At 46.8% G+C, this 20079-nt stretch overlaps 1 protein-coding gene across 3 annotated transcripts in view; it reads right to left on the reverse strand.

Moving 5' to 3' along the window:
• Positions 1 to 20079, reverse strand: part of mapkap1 (MAPK associated protein 1) — a 114052-nt gene that overhangs the window by 53187 nt on the left and 40786 nt on the right. For all 3 annotated transcript variants that reach the window (XM_042302711.1, XM_042302710.1, XM_042302709.1), the window contains one exon: positions 10481 to 10590. In XM_042302711.1, the coding sequence (XP_042158645.1) occupies positions 10481 to 10590 (110 nt within the window). The remainder of the gene's footprint in view (positions 1 to 10480; positions 10591 to 20079) is intronic.

Genomic DNA, 20079 nt, shown 5'->3' on the forward strand with positions numbered 1-20079 from the left:
AATACTGTGGGTATAAAGGAGGACTAATACGGTGGGTATAAAGATGACTAATACTGTGGGACAAAGGAGGACTAATACTGTGGGTATAAAGATGACTAATACGGTGGGTACAAAGGAGGACTAATACTGTGGGTATAAAGGAGGACTAATACGGTGGGTATAAAGATGACGAATACTGTGGGGTATAAAGATGACTAATACAGTGGGTATAAAGATGACTAATACTGTGGGGTATAAAGATGACTAATACGGTGGATATAAAGATGACTAATACTGTGGGTAAAAAGAGGACTAATACGGTGGGTATAAAGGAGGACTAATACTGTGGGTATAAAAGAGGACTAATACGGTGGGTATAAAGATGACTAATACTGTGGGTATAAAGGAAGACTAATACTGTGGGTATAAAGATGACTAATACTGTGGGTATAAAGAGGACTAATACTGTGGGTATAAAGAGGACTAATACTGTGGGTATAAAGGGGACTAATACTGTGGGTATAAAGGAGGACTAATACTGTGGGTATAAAGGAGGACTAATACTGTGGGTATAAAGGAGGACTAATACTGTGGGTATAAAGGAGGACTAACATGGTGGGTATAAAGAGGACTAATACTGTGGGTATAAAGGAGGACTAACACTGTGGGTATAAAGAGGACTAATACTGTGGGTACAAAGGAGGACTAATACTGTGGGTATAAAGAGGACTAATACTGTGGGTATAAAGGAGGACTAATATGGTGGGTATAAAGAGGACTAATACCATGGGTATAAAAGAGGACTAATACAGTGGGTATAAAGAGGACTAATACTGTGGTATAAAGAGGACTAATACGATGGGTATAAAGAGGACTAATACTGGGGGTATAAAGATGACTAATACGATGGGTATAATGAGGACTAATACTGTGGGTATAAAGAGGACTAATACGATGGGTATAAAGAGGACTAATACTATGGGTATAAAAGAGGACTAATACTGTGGGTATAAAGGAGGACTAATACTGTGGGTATAAAGGAGGACTAACATGGTGGGTATAAAGAGGACTAATACTGTGGGTATAAAGGAGGACTAACACTGTGGGTATAAAGAGGACTAATACTGTGGGTACAAAGGAGGACTAATACTGTGGGTATAAAGAGGACTAATACTGTGGGTATAAAGGAGGACTAATATGGTGGGTATAAAGAGGACTAATACCGTGGGTATAAAGAGGACTAATACTGTGGTATAAAGAGGACTAATACGATGGGTATAAAGAGGACTAATACTGGGGGTATAAAGATGACTAATACGATGGGTATAATGAGGACTAATACTGTGGGTATAAAGAGGACTAATACGATGGGTATAAAGAGGACTAATACTATGGGTATAAAAGAGGACTAATACAGTGGGTATAAAGAGGACTAATACTGTGGGTATAAAGAGGACTAACACTGTGGGTATAAAGAGGACTAATATGGTGGGTATAAAGAGGACTAATACTATGGGTATAAAAGAGGACTAATACAGTGGGTATAAAGAGGACTAATACTGTGGGTATAAAGAGGACTAATACGATGAGTATAAAGAGGACTAATACAATGGGTATAAAGAGGACTAATACAATGGGTATAAAGAGGACTAATACTGTGGGTATAAAGAGGACTAACACTGTGGGTATAAAGAGGACTAATACGATGAGTATAAAGAGGACTAATACTGGGGTATAAAGAGGACTAATATGGTGGGTATAAAGAGGACTAATAATATGGGTATAAAAGAGGACTAATACTGTGCGTATAAAGAGGATTAATACTGTGGGTATAAAGAGGACTAATACGATGAGTATAAAGAGGACTAATACTGGGGGTATAAAGAGGACTAACACAATGGGTATAAAGAGGACTAATACAATGGGTATAAAGAGGACTAATACTGTGGGTATAAAGAGGACTAATACGACGAGTATAAAGAGGACTAATACAATGGGTATAAAGAGGACTAATACAATGGGTATAAAGAGGACTAATACTGTGGGTATAAAGAGGACTAACACTGTGGGTATAAAGAGGACTAATACTGTGGGTATAAAGAGGACTAATACGATGGGTATAAAGAGGACTAATACTGTGGGTATGAAGAGGACTAATACAATGGGTATAAAGAGGACTAATACGGTGGGGATAAAGGAGTACTAATACTGTGGGTATAAAGAGGACTAATACTGTGGGGTATAAAACAGCTCACGTCTGGGAACGGGAGGTTTGAAAAAAAGAGCTCACGTCTGGGAAAGGGAGGTTTGAAAAAAAGAGCTCACGTCTGGGAAGGGGAGGTTTGAAAAAAAGAGCTCACGTCTGGGAAGGGGAGGTTTGAAAAAAAGAGCTCACGTCTGGGAAGGGAGGTTTGAAAAAAAAGAGCTCACGTCTGGGAAGGGGAGGTTTGAAAAAAAAGAGCTCACGTCTGGGAAGGGAAGGTTTGAAAAAGAGCTCACGTCTGGGAGGGGGAGGTTTGAAAAAGAGCTCACGTCTGGGAGGGGAGGTTTGAAAAAAGAGCTCACGTCTGGGAAGGGAGGTTTGAAAAAAAAGAGCTCACGTCTGGGAAGGGGAGGTTTGAAAAAAAAGAGCTCACGTCTGGGAAGGGGAGGTTTGAAAAAAAAGAGCTCACGTCTGGGAAGGGGAGGTTTGAAAAAGAGCTCACGTCTAGAAGGGGGAGGTTTGAAAAAGAGCTCACGTCTGGGAGGGGAGGTTTGAAAAAGAGCTCACGTCTAGAAGGGGAGGTTTGAAAAAGAGCTCACGTCTGGGAGGGGAGGTTTGAAAAAGAGCTCATGTCTGGGAGGGGAGGTTTGAAAAAAAGAGCTCACGTCTGGCAGGGGGAGGTTTGAAAAAAGAGCTCACGTCTGGGAGGGGGAGGTTTGAAAAAAAGAGGTCACGTCTGGCAGGGGGGAGGTTTGAAAAAAGAGCTGACGTCTGGGAGAGGGAGGGGCAACCAAAATTATCTTGCCTGTGATTGGACTTCAGCTATTTGGGCTTAATCATAATTATTTAACTGATAGGAATTGGCCTCCATTGAATTGCGTTTGAGTTTATTTTATTTTTACAGGGACAGTGCACATTAATCAACGTTTTAGTAAAAGTGCCAGCCGGCTAATTTTCAACCACAGTCCCTGGATAGGTCATTAAAAACAATAACAACACAGACAATCAATGAGCAGTGAGCACATTGGCCTCCATTAAAATGTTTCTTACATAAGAAGAATGAAATACATAAGCATGGTAGGGAACAGTTTGGAGATCATGGGAAAATTATTAGACCAACGTTTACGACAACAGTTACCCTGACACAAGACTGAATCTAAACATTACTCTGTTGATTTTACGTGCATTGTAAATTTTGCCACATTTGTCGATAACAAAACCTGAAAAAACTCTGGATACATTCAGTAAAATTAGTGGTAGGAACCACATAAGATTTTAAAAAATGACAAGGGTTTGAGTGAGAGGACTAACCTGATGAGTCTCCAAGTGGACACACACCTCTCCAAAGTGGGCACAGTTCCTAAGTCAAGTCGATGCCTTTTTATGACTCAAAGAAGACTCTTCAACAATAAGATGCTTATCAAATCAAATCAAATTTTATTTGTCACATACACATGGTTAGCAGATGTTAATGCGAGTGTAGCGAAATGCTTGTGCTTCTAGTTCCGACAATGCAGTAATAACGAGCAAGTAATCTAACTAACAATTCCAAAAAAAACTACTGTCTTATACACAGTGTAAGGGGATAAAGAATATGTACATAAGGATATATGAATGAGTGATGGTACAGAGCAGCATAGGCAAGATACAGTAGATGATATCGAGTACAGTATATACATATGAGATAAGTATGTAAACCAAGTGGCATAGTTAAAGTGGCTAGTGATACATGTATTACATAAGGATGCAGTCGATGATATAGAGTACAGTATCAACGTATGCATATGAGATGAACAATGTAGGGTAAGTAACATTATATAAGGTAGCATTGTTTAAAGTGGCTAGTGATATATTTACATCATTTCCCATCAATTCCCATGATTAAAGTGGCTGGAGTAGAGTCAGTGTCATTGACAGTGTGTTGGCAGTAGCCACTCAATGTTAGTGGTGGCTGTTTAACAGTCTGATGGCCTTGAGATAGAAGCTGTTTTTCAGTCTCTCGGTCCCAGCTTTGATGCACCTGTACTGACCTCGCCTTCTGGATGACAGCGGGGTGAACAGGCAGTGGCTCGGGTGGTTGATGTCCTTGATGATCTTTATGGCCTTCCTGTAGCATCGGGTGGTGTAGGTGTCCTGGAGGGCAGGTAGTTTGCCCCGGTGATGCGTTGTGCAGACCTCACTACCCTCTGGAGAGCCTTACGGTTGAGGGCGGTGCAGTTGCCATACCAGGCGGTGATACAGCCCGCCAGGATGCTCTCGATTGTGCATCTGTAGAAGTTTGTGAGTGCTTTTGGTGACAAGCCGAATTTCTTCAGCCTCCTGAGGTTGAAGAGGCGCTGCTGCGCCTTCCTCACGATGCTGTCTGTGTGAGTGGACCAATTCAGTTTGTCTGTGATGTGTATGCCGAGGAACTTAAAACTTGCTACCCTCTCCACTACTGTTCCATCGATGTGGATGGGGGGGTGTTCCCTCTGCTGTTTCCTGAAGTCCACAATCATCTCCTTAGTTTTGTTGACGTTGAGTGTAAGGTTATTTTCCTGACACCACACTCCGAGGGCCCTCACCTCCTCCCTGTAGGCCGTCTCGTCGTTGTTGGTAATCAAGCCTACCACTGTTGTGTCGTCCGCAAACTTGATGATTGAGTTGGAGGCGTGCATGGCCACGCAGTCGTGGGTGAACAGGGAGTACAGGAGGGGCTCAGAACGCACCCTTGTGGGGCCCCAGTGTTGAGGATCAGCGGGGAGGAGATGTTGTTGCCTACCCTCACCACCTGGGGGCGGCCCGTCAGGAAGTCCAGTACCCAGTTGCACAGGGCGGGGTCGAGACCCAGGGTCTCGAGCTTGATGACGAGCTTGGAGGGTACTATGGTGTTGAATGCCGAGCTGTAGTCGATGAACAGCATTCTCACATAGGTATTCCTCTTGTCCAGATGGGTTAGGGCAGTGTGCAGTGTGGTTGAGATTGCATCGTCTGTGGACCTATTTGGGCGGTAAGCAAATTGGAGTGGGTCAAGGGTGTCAGGTAGGGTGGAGGTGATATGGTCCTTGACTAGTCTCTCAAAGCACTTCATGATGACGGATGTGAGTGCTACGGGCGGTAGTCGTTTAGCTCAGTTACCTTAGCTTTCTTGGGAACAGGAACAATGGTGGCCCTCTTGAAGCATGTGGGAACAGCAGACTGGTATAGGGATTGGTTGAATATGTCCGTAAACACACCGGCCAGCTGGTCTGCGCATGCTCTGAGGGCGCGGCTGGGGATGCCGTCTGGGCCTGCAGCCTTGCGAGGGTTAACACGTTTAAATGTCTTACTCACTTCGGCTGCAGTGAAGGAGAGACCGCATGATTCCGTTGCAGGCCGTGTCAGTGGCACTGTATTGTCCTCAAAGCGGGCAAAAAGTTATTTAGTCTGCCTGGGAGCAAGACATCCTGGTCCGTGACTGGGCTGGGTTTCTTCCTGTAGTCCGTGATTGACTGTAGACCCTGCCACATACCTCTTGTGTCTGAGCCGTTGAATTGAGATTCTACTTTGTCTCTGTACTGGCGCTTAGCTTGTTTGATAGCCTTGCGGAGGGAATAGCTGCACTGTTTGTATTCAGTCATGTTACCAGACACCTTGCCCTGATTAAAAGCAGTGGTTCGTGCCTTCAGTTTCACACGAATGCTGCCATCAATCCACGGTTTCTGGTTAGGGAATGTTTTAATCGTTGCTATGGGAACGACATCTTCAACGCACGTTCTAATGAACTCGCACACCGTATCAGCGTATTCGTCAATGTTGTTGTCTGACGCAATACGAAACATCTCCCAGTCCACGTGATGGAAGCAGTCTTGGAGTGTGGAGTCAGCTTGGTCGGACCAGCGTTGGACAGACCTCAGCGTGGGAGCTTCTTGTTTTAGTTTCTGTCTGTAGGCAGGGATCAACAAAATGGAGTCGTGGTCAGCTTTTCCAAAAGGGGGGGGGCAGGGCCTTATATGCGTCGCGGAAGTTAGAGTAACAATGATCCAGGGTCTTTCCACCCCTGGTTGCGCAATTAATATGCTGATAAAATTTAGGGAGTCTTGTTTTCAGATTAGCCTTGTTAAAATCCCCAGCTACAATGAATGCAGCCTCCGGATAAATCGTTTCCAGTTTGCAGAGAGTTAAATAAAGTTCGTTCAGAGCCATCGATGTGTCTGCTTGGGGGGATATATACGGCTGTGATTATAATCGAAGAGAATTCTCTTGGTAGGTAATGCGGTCTACATTTGATTGTGAGGAATTCTAAATCAGGTGAACAGAAGGATTTGAGTTCCTGTATGTTTCCTTCATCACACCATGTCACGTTGGCCATAAGGCATACGCCCCCGCCCGTCTTCTTACCAGAGAGATGTTTGTTTCTGTCGGCGCGATGCGTGGAGAAACCCGCTGGCTGCACCGCTTCGGATTGCGTCTCTCCAGTTAGCCATGTTTCCGTGAAGCAGAGAACGTTACAGTCTCTGATGTCCCTCTGGAATGCTACCCTTGCTCGGATTTCATCAACCTTGTTGTCAAGAGACTGGACATTGGCAAGAAGAATGCTGGGGAGTGGTGCACGATGTGCCCGTCTCCGGAGTCTGACCAGAAGACCGCTTCGTTTCCCTCTTTTTCTGAGTCGTTTTTTTTTTTTTTTGGTCGCTGCATGTGATCCACTCGGTTACACTGGTTGTAAGGCAGAACACAGGATCCGCATCGCGAAAACATATTCTTGGTCGTACTGATGGTGAGTTGACGCTGATCTTATATTCAGTAGTTCTTCTCGGGTGTATGTAAAGAAACCTAAGATGACCTGGGGTACTAGTGTAAGAAATAACACGTAAAAAACAAAAAACTGCATAGTTTCCTAGGAACGCGAGCGAGGCGGCCATCTCTGTCGGCGCCGGAAGTACTTATTTGAGCTCTCCTAGCTCTGCCGTTGAGGAACTACAGCAAGCACACTTGTAGTTGTTTTGATCACAGCCCTGCGTCCCCGTCATCACACAATGGCGGGGGAAACAGGCCCATTATAAATCGCAATCGGGGTCAGGTGGGCCTCGTTTTAAACGTTTCAGTTCTGTTGCCAAAATGACCAGCTAAGTTCTAAAACACAATGTTACAGAGTTGGGCTTTCACAATTCAATTCAGAGAAACAGATTGTGATTTTGATGAGCATAGAAAGAGGTCATGAGAGCATTCAGGTGCCGTGTTCCACAGTGAATTTATCAGAACACATCAAACAGACTCATTCTGTTCAGAACGACCCAGGGTATGAAGCCATGTCATCTGGTAACTACATCAAACAGACTCATTCTGTTCTGAAGGACCCAGGGTATGAAGCCATGTCATCTGGTAACTGTACATCAAACAGACTCATTCTGTTCTGAACGACCCAGGGTATGAAGCCATGTCATCTGGTAACTGTACAACTAACATAGTGATCATAAACATTGAACTATATATTCCATCAGTTTTATGAGATGGAAATGTGAAGTGCACATTTGGACTCACAGGTGTTTGGTTGATTTGTATGACATCAAAGCGGTATTTATTCTAATCCTCAACATCTCATCTTTCAAAATACATATAGAGTCGCCTAATTTACAGCATTTCCCTCCCTCAGACAACAAAACATTTGCCAAAGTTGCCTAATTATCAGGTGAGTTCGGGGCAACTGCTTGGTCACACAGTGCTCAAGTTCAGAACTTCTTTCAGTCAAACCCCCATACAAAGCTGTGAAGAGCAGAGCCTGAACTCTGGCGTCATTTATAGCAGGCTACTGTACAGCCACTGCGTTCCAATTTTGGTGATTTATCAGTGACCAAATCTGCCATTTCCAACCTGTATACGAATACGAGTCTAAAGGATAGATGTTTTCAGACGGGTATATGGAATTGGTGTGATATCCAGACATCAAACCTCTGATGGGGTCTTAGGACTTGACATTTCTAAAGGGTGGAGTTTTTTTTTTTAAATGAATGGCGGTTGAAGACGTTAACATTTGTACCACCACAACACTTATGGACAGAGGTGGCCGACACAAGGAAGTTGTGTTGCAAAAACAGAATTTCACTCTCTATATTTCAGGTCCAAATTCTAACACAAACAGATCGGTTCATAATCAACAACAACAACAACAACAAAAAAATCGAAATAAATAAAAATCAATGTAGAAATGGTACAGCAAAACGCTCTTCTACTTTTTAGAAGCAGGGCGCTGAAATGAAAGATTCAGTCATCGGCAAAGCACATCTACTTCAACTCACTTAGCAAAGCATGTCCCGAGAACAGTGGTTCATTCAATTTTCATGGAGTTAAATGGAACTCTGCTTTTAGTAGCCAGAGGCTATGCATACTATCACATTCCTAAAGAAGGCTTTTAGCACAAATTGCATTTATAATAGGATATAAGTTCAAGACACAAACTTCTTCTTCTTTTAACTTCTACTAATAGCTGTGTAGCACTGCATTTTGGGATACAATTTTATGTATTTATTTATTTTTTAATTCCAATTCGGTCGAATCTGAGGAGACAAAGACAACAAGATGGTTGTCTTGGTGCAAGGACATTGTACACGATATCCCCAAGAAAAATGAAAAAAATGAAAATAAAAAAAACACTACAGCAAAAAGGGGTAGGATCAAGCCACTGGCAAGGTTAGTGTTGTGGAGAGGTTAGCTCCGTTTGAGGGAGCTAGTTAGGGGATTGCTAATGTCTTCATCACTCTAGGCCCTGGTAGACAGTAGGCTGAGGTCTCAAGCAATAGAAAAGAAAATAGGCAGGCATGCCATGGCCTTGTCCAGTCTAAGGGGATCGTCGCCATCATCACCATCATCATCATCATCATCATCAAACATTGTCTTCAGTGGTTGTGACAGCAAACCACGGAGGATGGAGGAGGTCATTAGAACGGGGGTGGGGGCACGCTGGTGATCAGGTGGGGGCAGATAAAAAGGGACAGCCAGTTGTAGTACAAGCCGGAGGGGGGTCAACGAGGGAATAGACCTCCTGCCTTCCACACCTCTCTCCACTCAGTATGTGGGCTGCTCTCTCCACTCAGTAGGTGGGCTGCTCTCTCCACTCAGTAGGTGGGCTGCTCTCTCCACTCAGTAGGTGGGCTGCTCTCTCCACTCAGTATGTGGGCTGCTCTCTCGACTCAGTAGGTGGGCTGCTCTCTCCACTCAGTAGGTGGGCTGCTCTCTCCACTCAGTATGTGGGCTGCTCTCTCCACTCAGTAGGTGGGCTGCTCTCTCCACTCAGTAGGTGGGCTGCTCTCTCCACTCAGTAGGTGGGCTGCTCTCTCCACTCAGTAGGTGGGCTGCTCTCTCCACTCAGTAGGTGGGCTGCGCTCTCCACTCAGTAGGTGGGCTGCGCTCTCCACTCAGTAGGTGGGCTGCGCTCTCCACTCAGTAGGTGGGCTGCGCTCTCCACTCAGTAGGTGGGCTGCTCTCTCCACTCAGTAGGTGGGCTGCTCTCTCCACTCAGTAGGTGGGCTGCTCTCTCCACTCAGTAGGTGGGCTGCTCTCTCCACTCAGTATGTGGGCTGCTCTCTCGACTCAGTAGGTGGGCTGCTCTCTCCACTCAGTAGGTGGGCTGCTCTCTCCACTCAGTAGGTGGGCTGCTCTCTCCACTCAGTATGTGGAACAGCTCTCTCCACTCAGTAGGTGGAACAGCTCTCTCCACTCAGTAGGTGGAACAGCTCTCTCCACTCAGTAGGTGGGCTGCTCTCTCCACTCAGTAGGTGGGCTGCTCTCTCCACTCAGTAGGTGGGCTGCTCTCTCCACTCAGTATGTGGGCTGCTGTGTGTTGTCTTCTCTACTGTGCGCTGTGCCTCCGTTGCTTCCCGACATGATCCCTTTCAGGTCTTTATCACTGGTTGGGAGACGGGGGGGGTTGAGAGAGAGCGCCAGCCCCACCCCGTGCCACCCCAGCTTAATCTGTGTCCTGGCGTTGGGAGAGGCGATCGGTTCCGTCTGACTTTTGTATTAAAACCTCAGTTGCTATCAGATCCCCAGGTGATCTGGGCATGACAAATTAAACACTGTGTGGCAGCGCTATCAGAGATCGTACCCTGATGTTTTTTCTGGAGGGGTGGGGGTTGTGGAAATGCTTTGTGTGAAGACAGCAACACAATAAGGGGAGGGCAGACGCAAATTCAAGTACACACACTTGTGCATGCACGCGCACACTCAAATATATGAAGCACACTACTTACGAACACAAGCTACTTTCATTGTTTGGGTGCTTCACAATGGGGTTAATAGGATTTTCATAAGCATGTAATAAAGCATCTACGCCACCCATACCAGAGCCTTTCTGAGAGCCTTTCCTCTTCTTCAGTGCCTTCTGCAGGATCTCCTTCATGGTCACCTTCAGGCTGTCCACTGGGATGAGAGAAAAACCATGGACAGCATTTCTGTAGGAAAAAAAAACAGGAGAGAGAGACAGAGACAGAGACCGAGGGGGAGAGAGAGAGAGAGACAGAGACCGAGGGGGGAGAGAGAGAGAGAGACAGAGCCCGAGGGGGAGAGAGAGAGAGACAGAGCCCGAGGGGGGAGAGAGAGAGAGAGGGGAGAGAAAGGGAGGGAGAGAGAGAGAGAGAGGGGGGGGGAGAGAGACGGAGGGGGAGAGAGACGGAGGGGGGAGAGAGAGAGAGAGGGGGAGAGAAAGGGAGGGAGAGAGAGAGAGAGAGAGAGAGGGGAGAGGGGAGGGGGAGAGAGACAGAGGGGGGAGAGAGACGGAGGGGGAGAGAAAGTGAGATATTAATTATATAAGTGAAGAAATAATACATCTGCAGACACAGTGACAACAAAGCGCCCACCTCAGCAGAAGTGAAACAAATATCAGTCGGCTCTCTCCAGTTGACTCTGGGACACAAACACCTGATTCGTTATCCTAAAAGCGTCACGTCGCATTTATCGGATTGTTAGGGCCAATAGCACACTTATTTACTAGCACCGCTTGGAGCACTTCATTTTAGGCACTTTCAAAAGATAGGAGCGCTATTTATGATGCCATTAAAGCAGGCGAGTGGGAAGCGGTCTCACAAAACAGTTTAGTCAAAAGAAAGCCCTTGTTCTATTGGATAAGGCCTCCGCAGATTTGTTTTTCCACTATCCATCAATCATGCAGATGCCGTGTCATAACCCAATAACACATGAGGGTATTACGTCATAACAATCACAGTAGTAAATTCAGGAAGGTTAACCTGCTACTGTTCTGAGTAAATCGGAATGCGTCACCTTCCTAAACATAAATGAAGTAGAAACGATGCAAAGGAAAGATTTAAAGTCGTATAAAGTCAGCATAAAACAAGTGCACAAAGTTAGACCAACAAAATGGAACATGGAAAACTAAACAACATTAAGGCTCCCGAGTGGAGCAGAGGTCTAAGACACTGCATGTCAGTGGGCTCAGAGGTCTAAGACACTGCATCTCAGTGGGCTCCAGAGTGGAGCAGCGGTCTAAGACACTGCATCTCAGTGGGCTCCAGAGTGGAGCAGCGGTCTAAGACACTGCATCTCAGTGGGCTCAGAGGTCTAAGACACTGCATCTCAGTGGGCTCCAGAGTGGAGCAGAGGTCTAAGACACTGCATCTCAGTGGGCTCCAGAGTGGAGCAGCGGTCTAAGACACTGCATCTCAGTGGGCTCCCGAGTGGAGCAGAGGTCTAAGACACTGCATGTCAGTGGGCTCAGAGGTCTAAGACACTGCATCTCAGTGGGCTCCAGAGTGGAGCAGAGGTCTAAGACACTGCATGTCAGTGGGCTACCGAGTGGAGCAGAGGTCTAAGACACTGCATCTCAGTGGGCTCCAGAGTGGAGCAGAGGTCTAAGACACTGCATCTCAGTGGGCTCCAGAGTGGAGCAGAGGTCTAAGACACTGCATCTCAGTGGGCTCCAGAGTGGAGCAGAGGTCTAAGACACTGCATCTCAGTGGGCTCCCGAGTGGAGCAGAGGTCTAAGACACTGCATCTCAGTGGGCTCCAGAGTGGAGCAGAGGTCTAAGACACTGCATCTCAGTGGGCTCCAGAGTGGAGCAGCGGTCTAAGACACTGCATCTCAGTGGGCTCCCGAGTGGAGCAGAGGTCTAAGACACTGCATCTCAGTGGGCTACCGAGTGGAGCAGAGGTCTAAGACACTGCATCTCAGTGGGCTCCCGAGTGGAGCAGAGGTCTAAGACACTGCATCTCAGTGGGCTCCCAGTGGAGCAGAGGTCTAAGACACTGTATCTCAGTGGGCTCAGAGGTCTAAGGCACTGCATCTCAGTGGGCTCAGAGGTCTAAGGCACTGCATCTCAGTGGGCTCAGAGGTCTAAGGCACTGCATCTCAGTGGGCTCAGAGGTCTAAGGCACTGCATCTCAGTGGGCTCAGAGGTCTAAGGCACTGCATCTCAGTGGGCTCAGTGGTCTAAGACACTGCATCTCAGTGGGCTCAGAGGTCTAAGACACTGCATCTCAGTGGGCTCAGAGGTCTAAGGCACTGCATCTCAGTGGGCTCAGAGGTCTAAGGCACTGCATCTCAGTGGGCTCAGAGGTCTAAGGCACTGCATCTCAGTGGGCTCAGTGGTCTAAGACACTGCATCTCAGTGGGCTCAGAGGTCTAAGACACTGCATCTCAGTGGGCTCCAGAGTGGAGCAGAGGTCTAAGACACTGCATCTCAGTGGGCTCCAGAGTGGAGCAGAGGTCTAAGACACTGCATCTCAGTGGGTTCCCGAGTGGAGCAGAGGTCTAAGACACTGCATCTCAGTGGGCTCCCGAGTGGTGCAGCGGTCTAAGACACTGCATCTCAGTGGGCTCCAGAGTGGAGCAGTGGTTTAAGGCACTTCATCTCAGTGGGCTACCGAGTGGAGCAGAGGTCTAAGACACTGCATCTCAGTGGGCTGCCGAGTGGAGCAGAGGTCTAAGACACTGCATATCAGTGCTAGAGGCGTCACTACAGACGCTGGTTCGATCCTGGTCTGTATCACAACTGGTTGTTATTGGGAGTCTCATAGGGCGGAGCACAATTGGCCCAGCGTTGTCCGTGTTTGGACAGGGTAGGCCGTCATTGTAAATAAGAATGTGTTAAGTATTTTATACATTTTTTTTTACCCCTTTTTCTCCCCTTTTTCATGGTTTCCAAATGGTAGTTTACAGTCTTGTCCCATCGCTGCAACTCCCGTACAGACTCGGGCGAAGGACGAGAGCCGTGAGTCCTCCGAAACATGACCCCGCCAAGCCGCTCTGCTTCTTGACACAATGCCTGCTTAAACCGGGAGCCAGTCGCACCAATGTGTCGGAGGAAACGCTGTACACCTGGCGACCATGCGCCCGGGCTGCCACAGGGTGAATGCGCCCGGCCCGCCACAGGAGTCGCTAGAGCGCGATGGGAGAAGGACATCCCGGTCGGCCAAACCATCCCCTAAACTGGACAATGCTGGGCCAATTGTGCGCTGCCCCATGGGTCTCCAGGTCGCGGCCAGCTGTGAGAGATGTGTCCATCTGTCCCTGTTTCAGTCAGGTCTGGACAGAACAGTCCATCCGCCCAGGTTTCAGACAGCTCTGGACAGAACAGTCCATCTGCCCAGGTTTCAGTCAGCTCAGGACAGAACAGTCCCCTGCCCAGGTTTCAGTCAGCTCTGGACAGGACAGTCCATCTGCCCAGGTTTCAGTCAGATCTGGACAGAACAGTCCCCTGCTATCTGCCTGGGCCTGTCCTCTTTCTAAAATTGAGCCTTCCAACTTCAGCAACTGGCTGGCTGGCCTTGGTTGTGTGGTCAGAGGTCTTCTTGCTGACCATAGTCCAGCCGTCAGGTCAGTCTAGAAGTCTCCCCTTCTCACCTTGGCCCTCTTTCTTCCCCACTTGTCCATGTCATCTTACTTATTGCGATTTAAAAAATAAATAGGGTCCTTGACGTACCTCACCCTAGCAGGGATGGGGCCAGGCCCAGAGTGGCGCGTACTGAACCCTCACAGCTCCATGTACTGAGACAAGAGATCCATTCCTATTCACACCATGCCAAACTTTCATTCCCTTCACACTCCATAGATAGGGCTCAGCATCCCTCACACTGCTTTACTCCTCAACCAGGGCAACGATTCAGAGCCAAGCTTGAAGCTTGGGTTTAGCCTAGCCACCAGATGAAGCGATTAAAGGGTCCAGCTAGCCACCAGTCAAAGCAATTAAAAGGGCCCAGTTAGCCTAGCCAGTGTAGCCAGCCAAGCCACCAGACAAAGCGCTTAAAGGGCCCAGCTAGCCTAGCCACCAGACGAAGCGCTTAAAGTGCCCAGCTAGGCTAGCCTAGCCACCAGACCAGGCACTTAAAGTGCCCAGCTAGCCTAGCCTTGCCACCAGATCAAATCAAATTTAACTTGTCACATGCGCCGAATATGGAGCGTTTACAGGGCCCAGCTAGCCTAGCCTAGCCACTACTAACATGGGGTGAACAGCTGCAGCGATTGTTATCAATCCAATAGCATAAACAGTGAGACAGACCTGCCCAGCAGCTCCGAATTTGTTTCCATAAGGCAACACTTTGCTCATTGTTTTACAACAGAAATACTGCACCAAACACCTTTTTCAATGTAAAATTGATCAACTAAAACATCCTCAGCAAAAACATCAATAAATTACAGATTATTATTTTATCTTAGATTAATTCTGGGGATTTTAAGAAGCGAAATCGGCTCATGGGGTACAAACATTAACCAAATGCTGACTCAGTCAGGCAGGAAACACACTTCCAAGACTGAAAACTCGTATTTCTAATGAGCAACAGAAAAACAGACATGCCAATCAGTGTGTTCTGTGGCTCTTTAAAGGGTCCAGCTAGTCTAGCCATCAGACGGAGTGCTTAAAGAGGCCCTATGGGGGAAATCAGTGGATAAAGAGCAGGCTTTTTGGGCCCAGGCCCAATGGTAATATACAGGAGTGCATGTCTGTAAAGCAGAACCAGGGGGGCTCTGTGATTTAAGCTATAACACACATACACACATTTACCAACACACACACTTTAACACTTGTATACACAAACAAGGCCCCAGAAAGACACACACACACAGCCTGAGTCTCTGGCCATCATCGAGTGCCAACTTCTCCCTGGCAGAGGCAGCCTCTCCAAACCCGATTAGCAATTAAAATGAATAGGAGCTCCTTAAAAAGCTCTCTCCGATAAATTAACACAACAAACTGATTAGAGTACAGTCCCTGGGCACAACACAGAAAAAAATGCTTTAACTGGGAGAAAACTGCTCTAACTGGGGGCGCCGGAGGAGATGGCAGCCGTTTTACGGGCTCTTAACCAATTGTGCTAATGTGTGGTTTTTTTCGCGTTATTTGTCAATTATTTTGTGCAATAATGTTTCTGCCATCATCTCTTATGACATAAAATAGCTTCTGGATATCAAGACAGCGATTACTCGCCCCGTACTGGACAAAGATTTTGTTCTTTAACGAGTCGGACACCCGTCAAGGCCCTCATCCTCGTCATTCGCAGGAGAAAGAGATGGAGATATCAGGGAAGTAGTTCGGGGTGCCTTGTAAGGATCCGACAGTGAGTTGGTAATCTGCCTCTAACATCAGTCCTATTAGCCAACGTACAATCATTGGATAACAAAATAGATGAACTACAATCACAAATATTCTACCATCGGGACATTAAAAACTAATATCTTATGTTTCACAGAGTCTTGGCTGAACGACAACATGGATAACATACAGCTGGCGGGGTTTACGCTGCATCAGCAAGATAGAACAGCTGGCTCCGGTAAGACGAGTCTGTGTATATTTGTAAACAACAGCTGGTGCACGAAATCTAATATTAAAGAAGTCTCAAGGTTTTGCTCGCCTGAGGAAGAGTATTTCATGATAAGCTGTAGACCACACTATTTACCAAGAGTGCTTTCATCAATATTTTTCAAAGCTGTCTATTTACCACCACAAACCGATGCTGGCACTAAGACGGCGCTCCTAGTGGCCGGGGATTTTAATGCAGGGAAACTTAAATCCATTTTACCTCATTTCTACCAGCATGTTAAATGTGCAACCAGAAGAAGAAAAAAACTCTAGACCACCTTTACTCCACACACAGACACGTACAAAGCTCTCCCTCGCCCTCCATTTGGCAAATCTGACCGTAATTCTATCCTCCTGATTCCTGCTTACAAGTCAAAATACAAGCAGGAAGCACCAGTGACTAGGTCTTTAAAAAAAGTGGTCAGATGAAGATGCTAAGCTACAGGACTGCTTTGCTATCACAGACCGGAACATGTTCCGGGATTCTTCCGATGGCATTGAGGAGTACAATATATCAGTCACTGGCTTCATCAATAAGCTCATCGATGACGTCGTCCCCACAGTGTCTGCACGTACAGACCCCAAACCAGAAGCCATGGATTACCGGCAACATCCGCACTGAGCTAAAGGGAGCGGGACTCAAACCCGGACGCTTATAAGAAATCCCACTATGCCCTCAGACGAACTATCAAACAGGCAAAGTGTCAATACAGGACTAAGATTGAATCGTACGACACTGGCTCCGACACTCGTCGGATGCGGCAGGGCTGGCAAACGATTACAGACAACAAAGGGAAGCACAACTGCGAGCAGCCCAGTGTCACAAGCCTATCAGAAGAGCTAAACTACTTATATGCTCGCTTCGAGGTAAGCAACACTGAACCATGCATGAGAGCATCAGCTGTTCCGGACGAATGTGTGATCACGCTCTCCGTAGCCGATGTAAGACCTTAAGACAGGTTAACATTTGTATGTATTATGGATCCCCATTAGCTGCTGCCAAAGCAGCAGCTACTCTTTCTGAGGTCCAGCGAAATTAGGGCAGTTTATTAAAAAAAAATTGAAATTACAGTACAGCACACTGTGTGCCCTCAGGCCCCAACTCCACCACTACCACATATCTACAGTACTAAATCCATATGTATGTAGTATAGTGTGTATGTTATCGTGTGTGTGTGTGAGTATGTGTATGGGCCTGTTTGTGTTGCTTCACAGTCCCCACTGTTCCATAAGGTGTTTTTTAATCTGTTTTTTTGCATCAGTTACTTGATGTGGAATAGAGTTCCAAGTAGTCATGGCTCTATATAGCACTGTGTGCCTCCCATAGTCTGTTCTGGACTTGGGGACTGTGAAGAGACCTCTTGTGGCATATGCATGGGTGTCCGAGCTGTGTGCCAGTAGTATAGACAGACAGCTCGGTGCATTCAACATATCAATACCTCTCATAAATAAAAGTAGTGATGAAGTCAATCTCTCCTCCACTCTGAGCCAGGGGAGATTGACATGCATATTATTAATATTAGCTCTCTGTGTACATCCAAGGGCCAGCCGTGCTGCCTTGTTCTGAGCCAATTGCAATTTTCCTAAGTCCTTTTTTGTGGCATCTGACCAAATGACTGAACAGTAGTCAAGCTGCGACAAAACTATGGTCTGTAGGACCTGCCTTGTTGATAGAGTTGTTAAGAAGGTAGAAACTAGGGTCTGTAGGACCTGCATTGTTGATAGTGTTGTTCAGAAGGTAGAAACTAGGGTCTGTAGGACCTGCCTTGTTGATAGTGTTGTTAAGAAGGCAGAGCATCGCGTTATTATAGACAGACTTCTCCCTATCTTAGCTACTACTGTATGTTTTGACCATGACAGTTTTACAATCCAGGGTTACTCCAAGCATAGTCATCTCAACTTCTCAACTCAATTTCCACATTATTTATTACAAGATTTAGTTGAGGTTTAGGGTTTAGTGAATGTTTTATCCCAAATACAATGCTTTGAGTTTTAGAAATATTTAGGTCTAACTTATTCCTTGCCACCCATTCTGAAACTAACTGAGCTCTTTGTTAAGTGTTGCAGTCGCTGTAGTAGCTGAAGTGTATAGTGTTGAGTCATCCGCATGCATAGACACACTGGCTTTACTCAAAGTCAGTGGCATGTCGTTAGTAAAAATTGAAAAAAGGGGCCCAAACGGCTACCCTGGAGAATTCCTGATTCTAACTGGATTATATTTGAGAGGCTTCCATTAAAAAACACCCTCTGTGTTCTGTTAGACAAGTAACTCTTTATCCACATTATAGCAGGGGGTGTAAAGCCATAACACATAAGGTTTTACAACAGCAGACTATGATCGATAATGTCAAAAGCTGCACTGAAGTCTAACAAGACAGCCCCCACAATCATTTCATCATCAATTTCTCTCAGCCAATCATCAGTCATTTGTGTAAGTGCTGTGCTTGTGTGATGTGCTTGTCACAAGGCAGCGGGGCCTTGGATTACCAGGACGTGAACTCCGAGCATGCGGTGACCAACTGGCAAGTGTCTTCACTGACATTTTCAACCTGTCCCTGACTGAGTCTGTAATACCAACAAAGTCCCTGTGCCCAAGAACACTAAGGTAACCTGCCTAAATAACTACAGACCCGTAGCACTAACGTCTGTAGCCAAGAAGTGCTTTGAAAGACTGGTCATGGCTCACATCAACACCATTATCCCAGAAACCCTAGACACACTCTAATTTGCATAGCGCCCAAACAGATCCACAGATTATGCAATCTCTATTGCACGCCACACTGCCCTTTCCCACCTGAACAAAAGGAACACCAACGTGAGAATGCTGTTCATTGACTACAGCTCAACGTTCAACACCACAGTGCCTTCAAAGCTCATCACAAAGGTAAGGACACTGGGACTAAACCCCTCCCTCTGCAACTGGATCCTAGACTTCCTGACGGGTCGCCCCCAGGTGGTAAGGTTAGGTAACAACATTACCAACAAACTATGATGGTCCAAACACACCAAGAGAGTCGTGAAGAGGGCACGACAAAGCCTATTCCCCCTCAAAAGTTTGCTCCAAGTCCTCATATCCTCAAAACGTTCAACAGCTGCACCATCGAGAGCATCCTGACTGGTTGCATCACTGCCTGGTATGGCAACTGCTCGGCTTCCGACCGCAAGGCACTAGAGAGGGTAGTGCGTACACCCAGTACATCACTGGGGCCAAGCTTCCTGCTAATCAGGACCTCTATACCTATAAGGCATTACATGGGTTTGCTCCTACCAATCTCTCTGATTTGGTCCTGCCGTACATACCGACAAGTACGCTACAGTTACAAGACGTTGGCCTCCTTACTGTCCCTTGAATTTCTAAGCAAACTGCTGGAGGCAGGGTTTTCTCCTATAGAGCTACATTTTTATGGAATAGTCTGCCAATCAATGTGAGAGACCTTTAAGTCTTTATTGAAGAATCATCTCTTCAGTAGGTCCTAAGATTGAGTGTGTGTGTGTGGGGGGTAAACTGTTCCAACTGGGGGTAAACTGCTCCAACTGGGGGAGGGGGTAAACTGTTCCAACTGGGGGTAAACTGCTCCAACTGGGGGTAAACTGCTCCAACTGGGGGTAAACTGCTCCAACCGGGGGTAAACTGCTCCAACCGGGGGTAAACTGTTCCAATTGGAGGTAAACTGTTCCAACTGGGGGGTAAACCGCTCCAACTGGGGGTAAACCGTTCCAACTGGGGGTAAGCTGCTCCAACTGGGGGGGGTAAGCTGCTCCAAATGGGGGTAAACTGATCCAACTGGGGGGTAAACTGCTACAACTGGGGGTAAACTGCTCCAACAGGGGGAGGGGGTAAACTGTTCCAACTGGGGGTAAACTGCTCCAACTGGGGGTAAACTGTTCCAACTGGGGGTAAACTGTTCCAACCGGGGTAAACTGTTCCAACCGGGGGTAAACTGTTCCAATCGGGGGTAAACTGTTCCAACTGGAAGTAAACCGTTCCAACTGGAGGTAAACCGTTCCAACTGGGGGGTAAACCGCTCCAACTGGGGGTAAACCGCTCCAACTGGGGGTAAACCGTTCCAACTGGGGGTAAGCCGCTCCAACTGGGGGGTAAACTGCTCCAACTGGGGGTAAACTGCTCCA

Source organism: Oncorhynchus tshawytscha, linkage group LG20 (genome assembly GCF_018296145.1).
Source record: "Oncorhynchus tshawytscha isolate Ot180627B linkage group LG20, Otsh_v2.0, whole genome shotgun sequence".
NCBI lineage: Eukaryota > Metazoa > Chordata > Actinopteri > Salmoniformes > Salmonidae > Oncorhynchus > Oncorhynchus tshawytscha.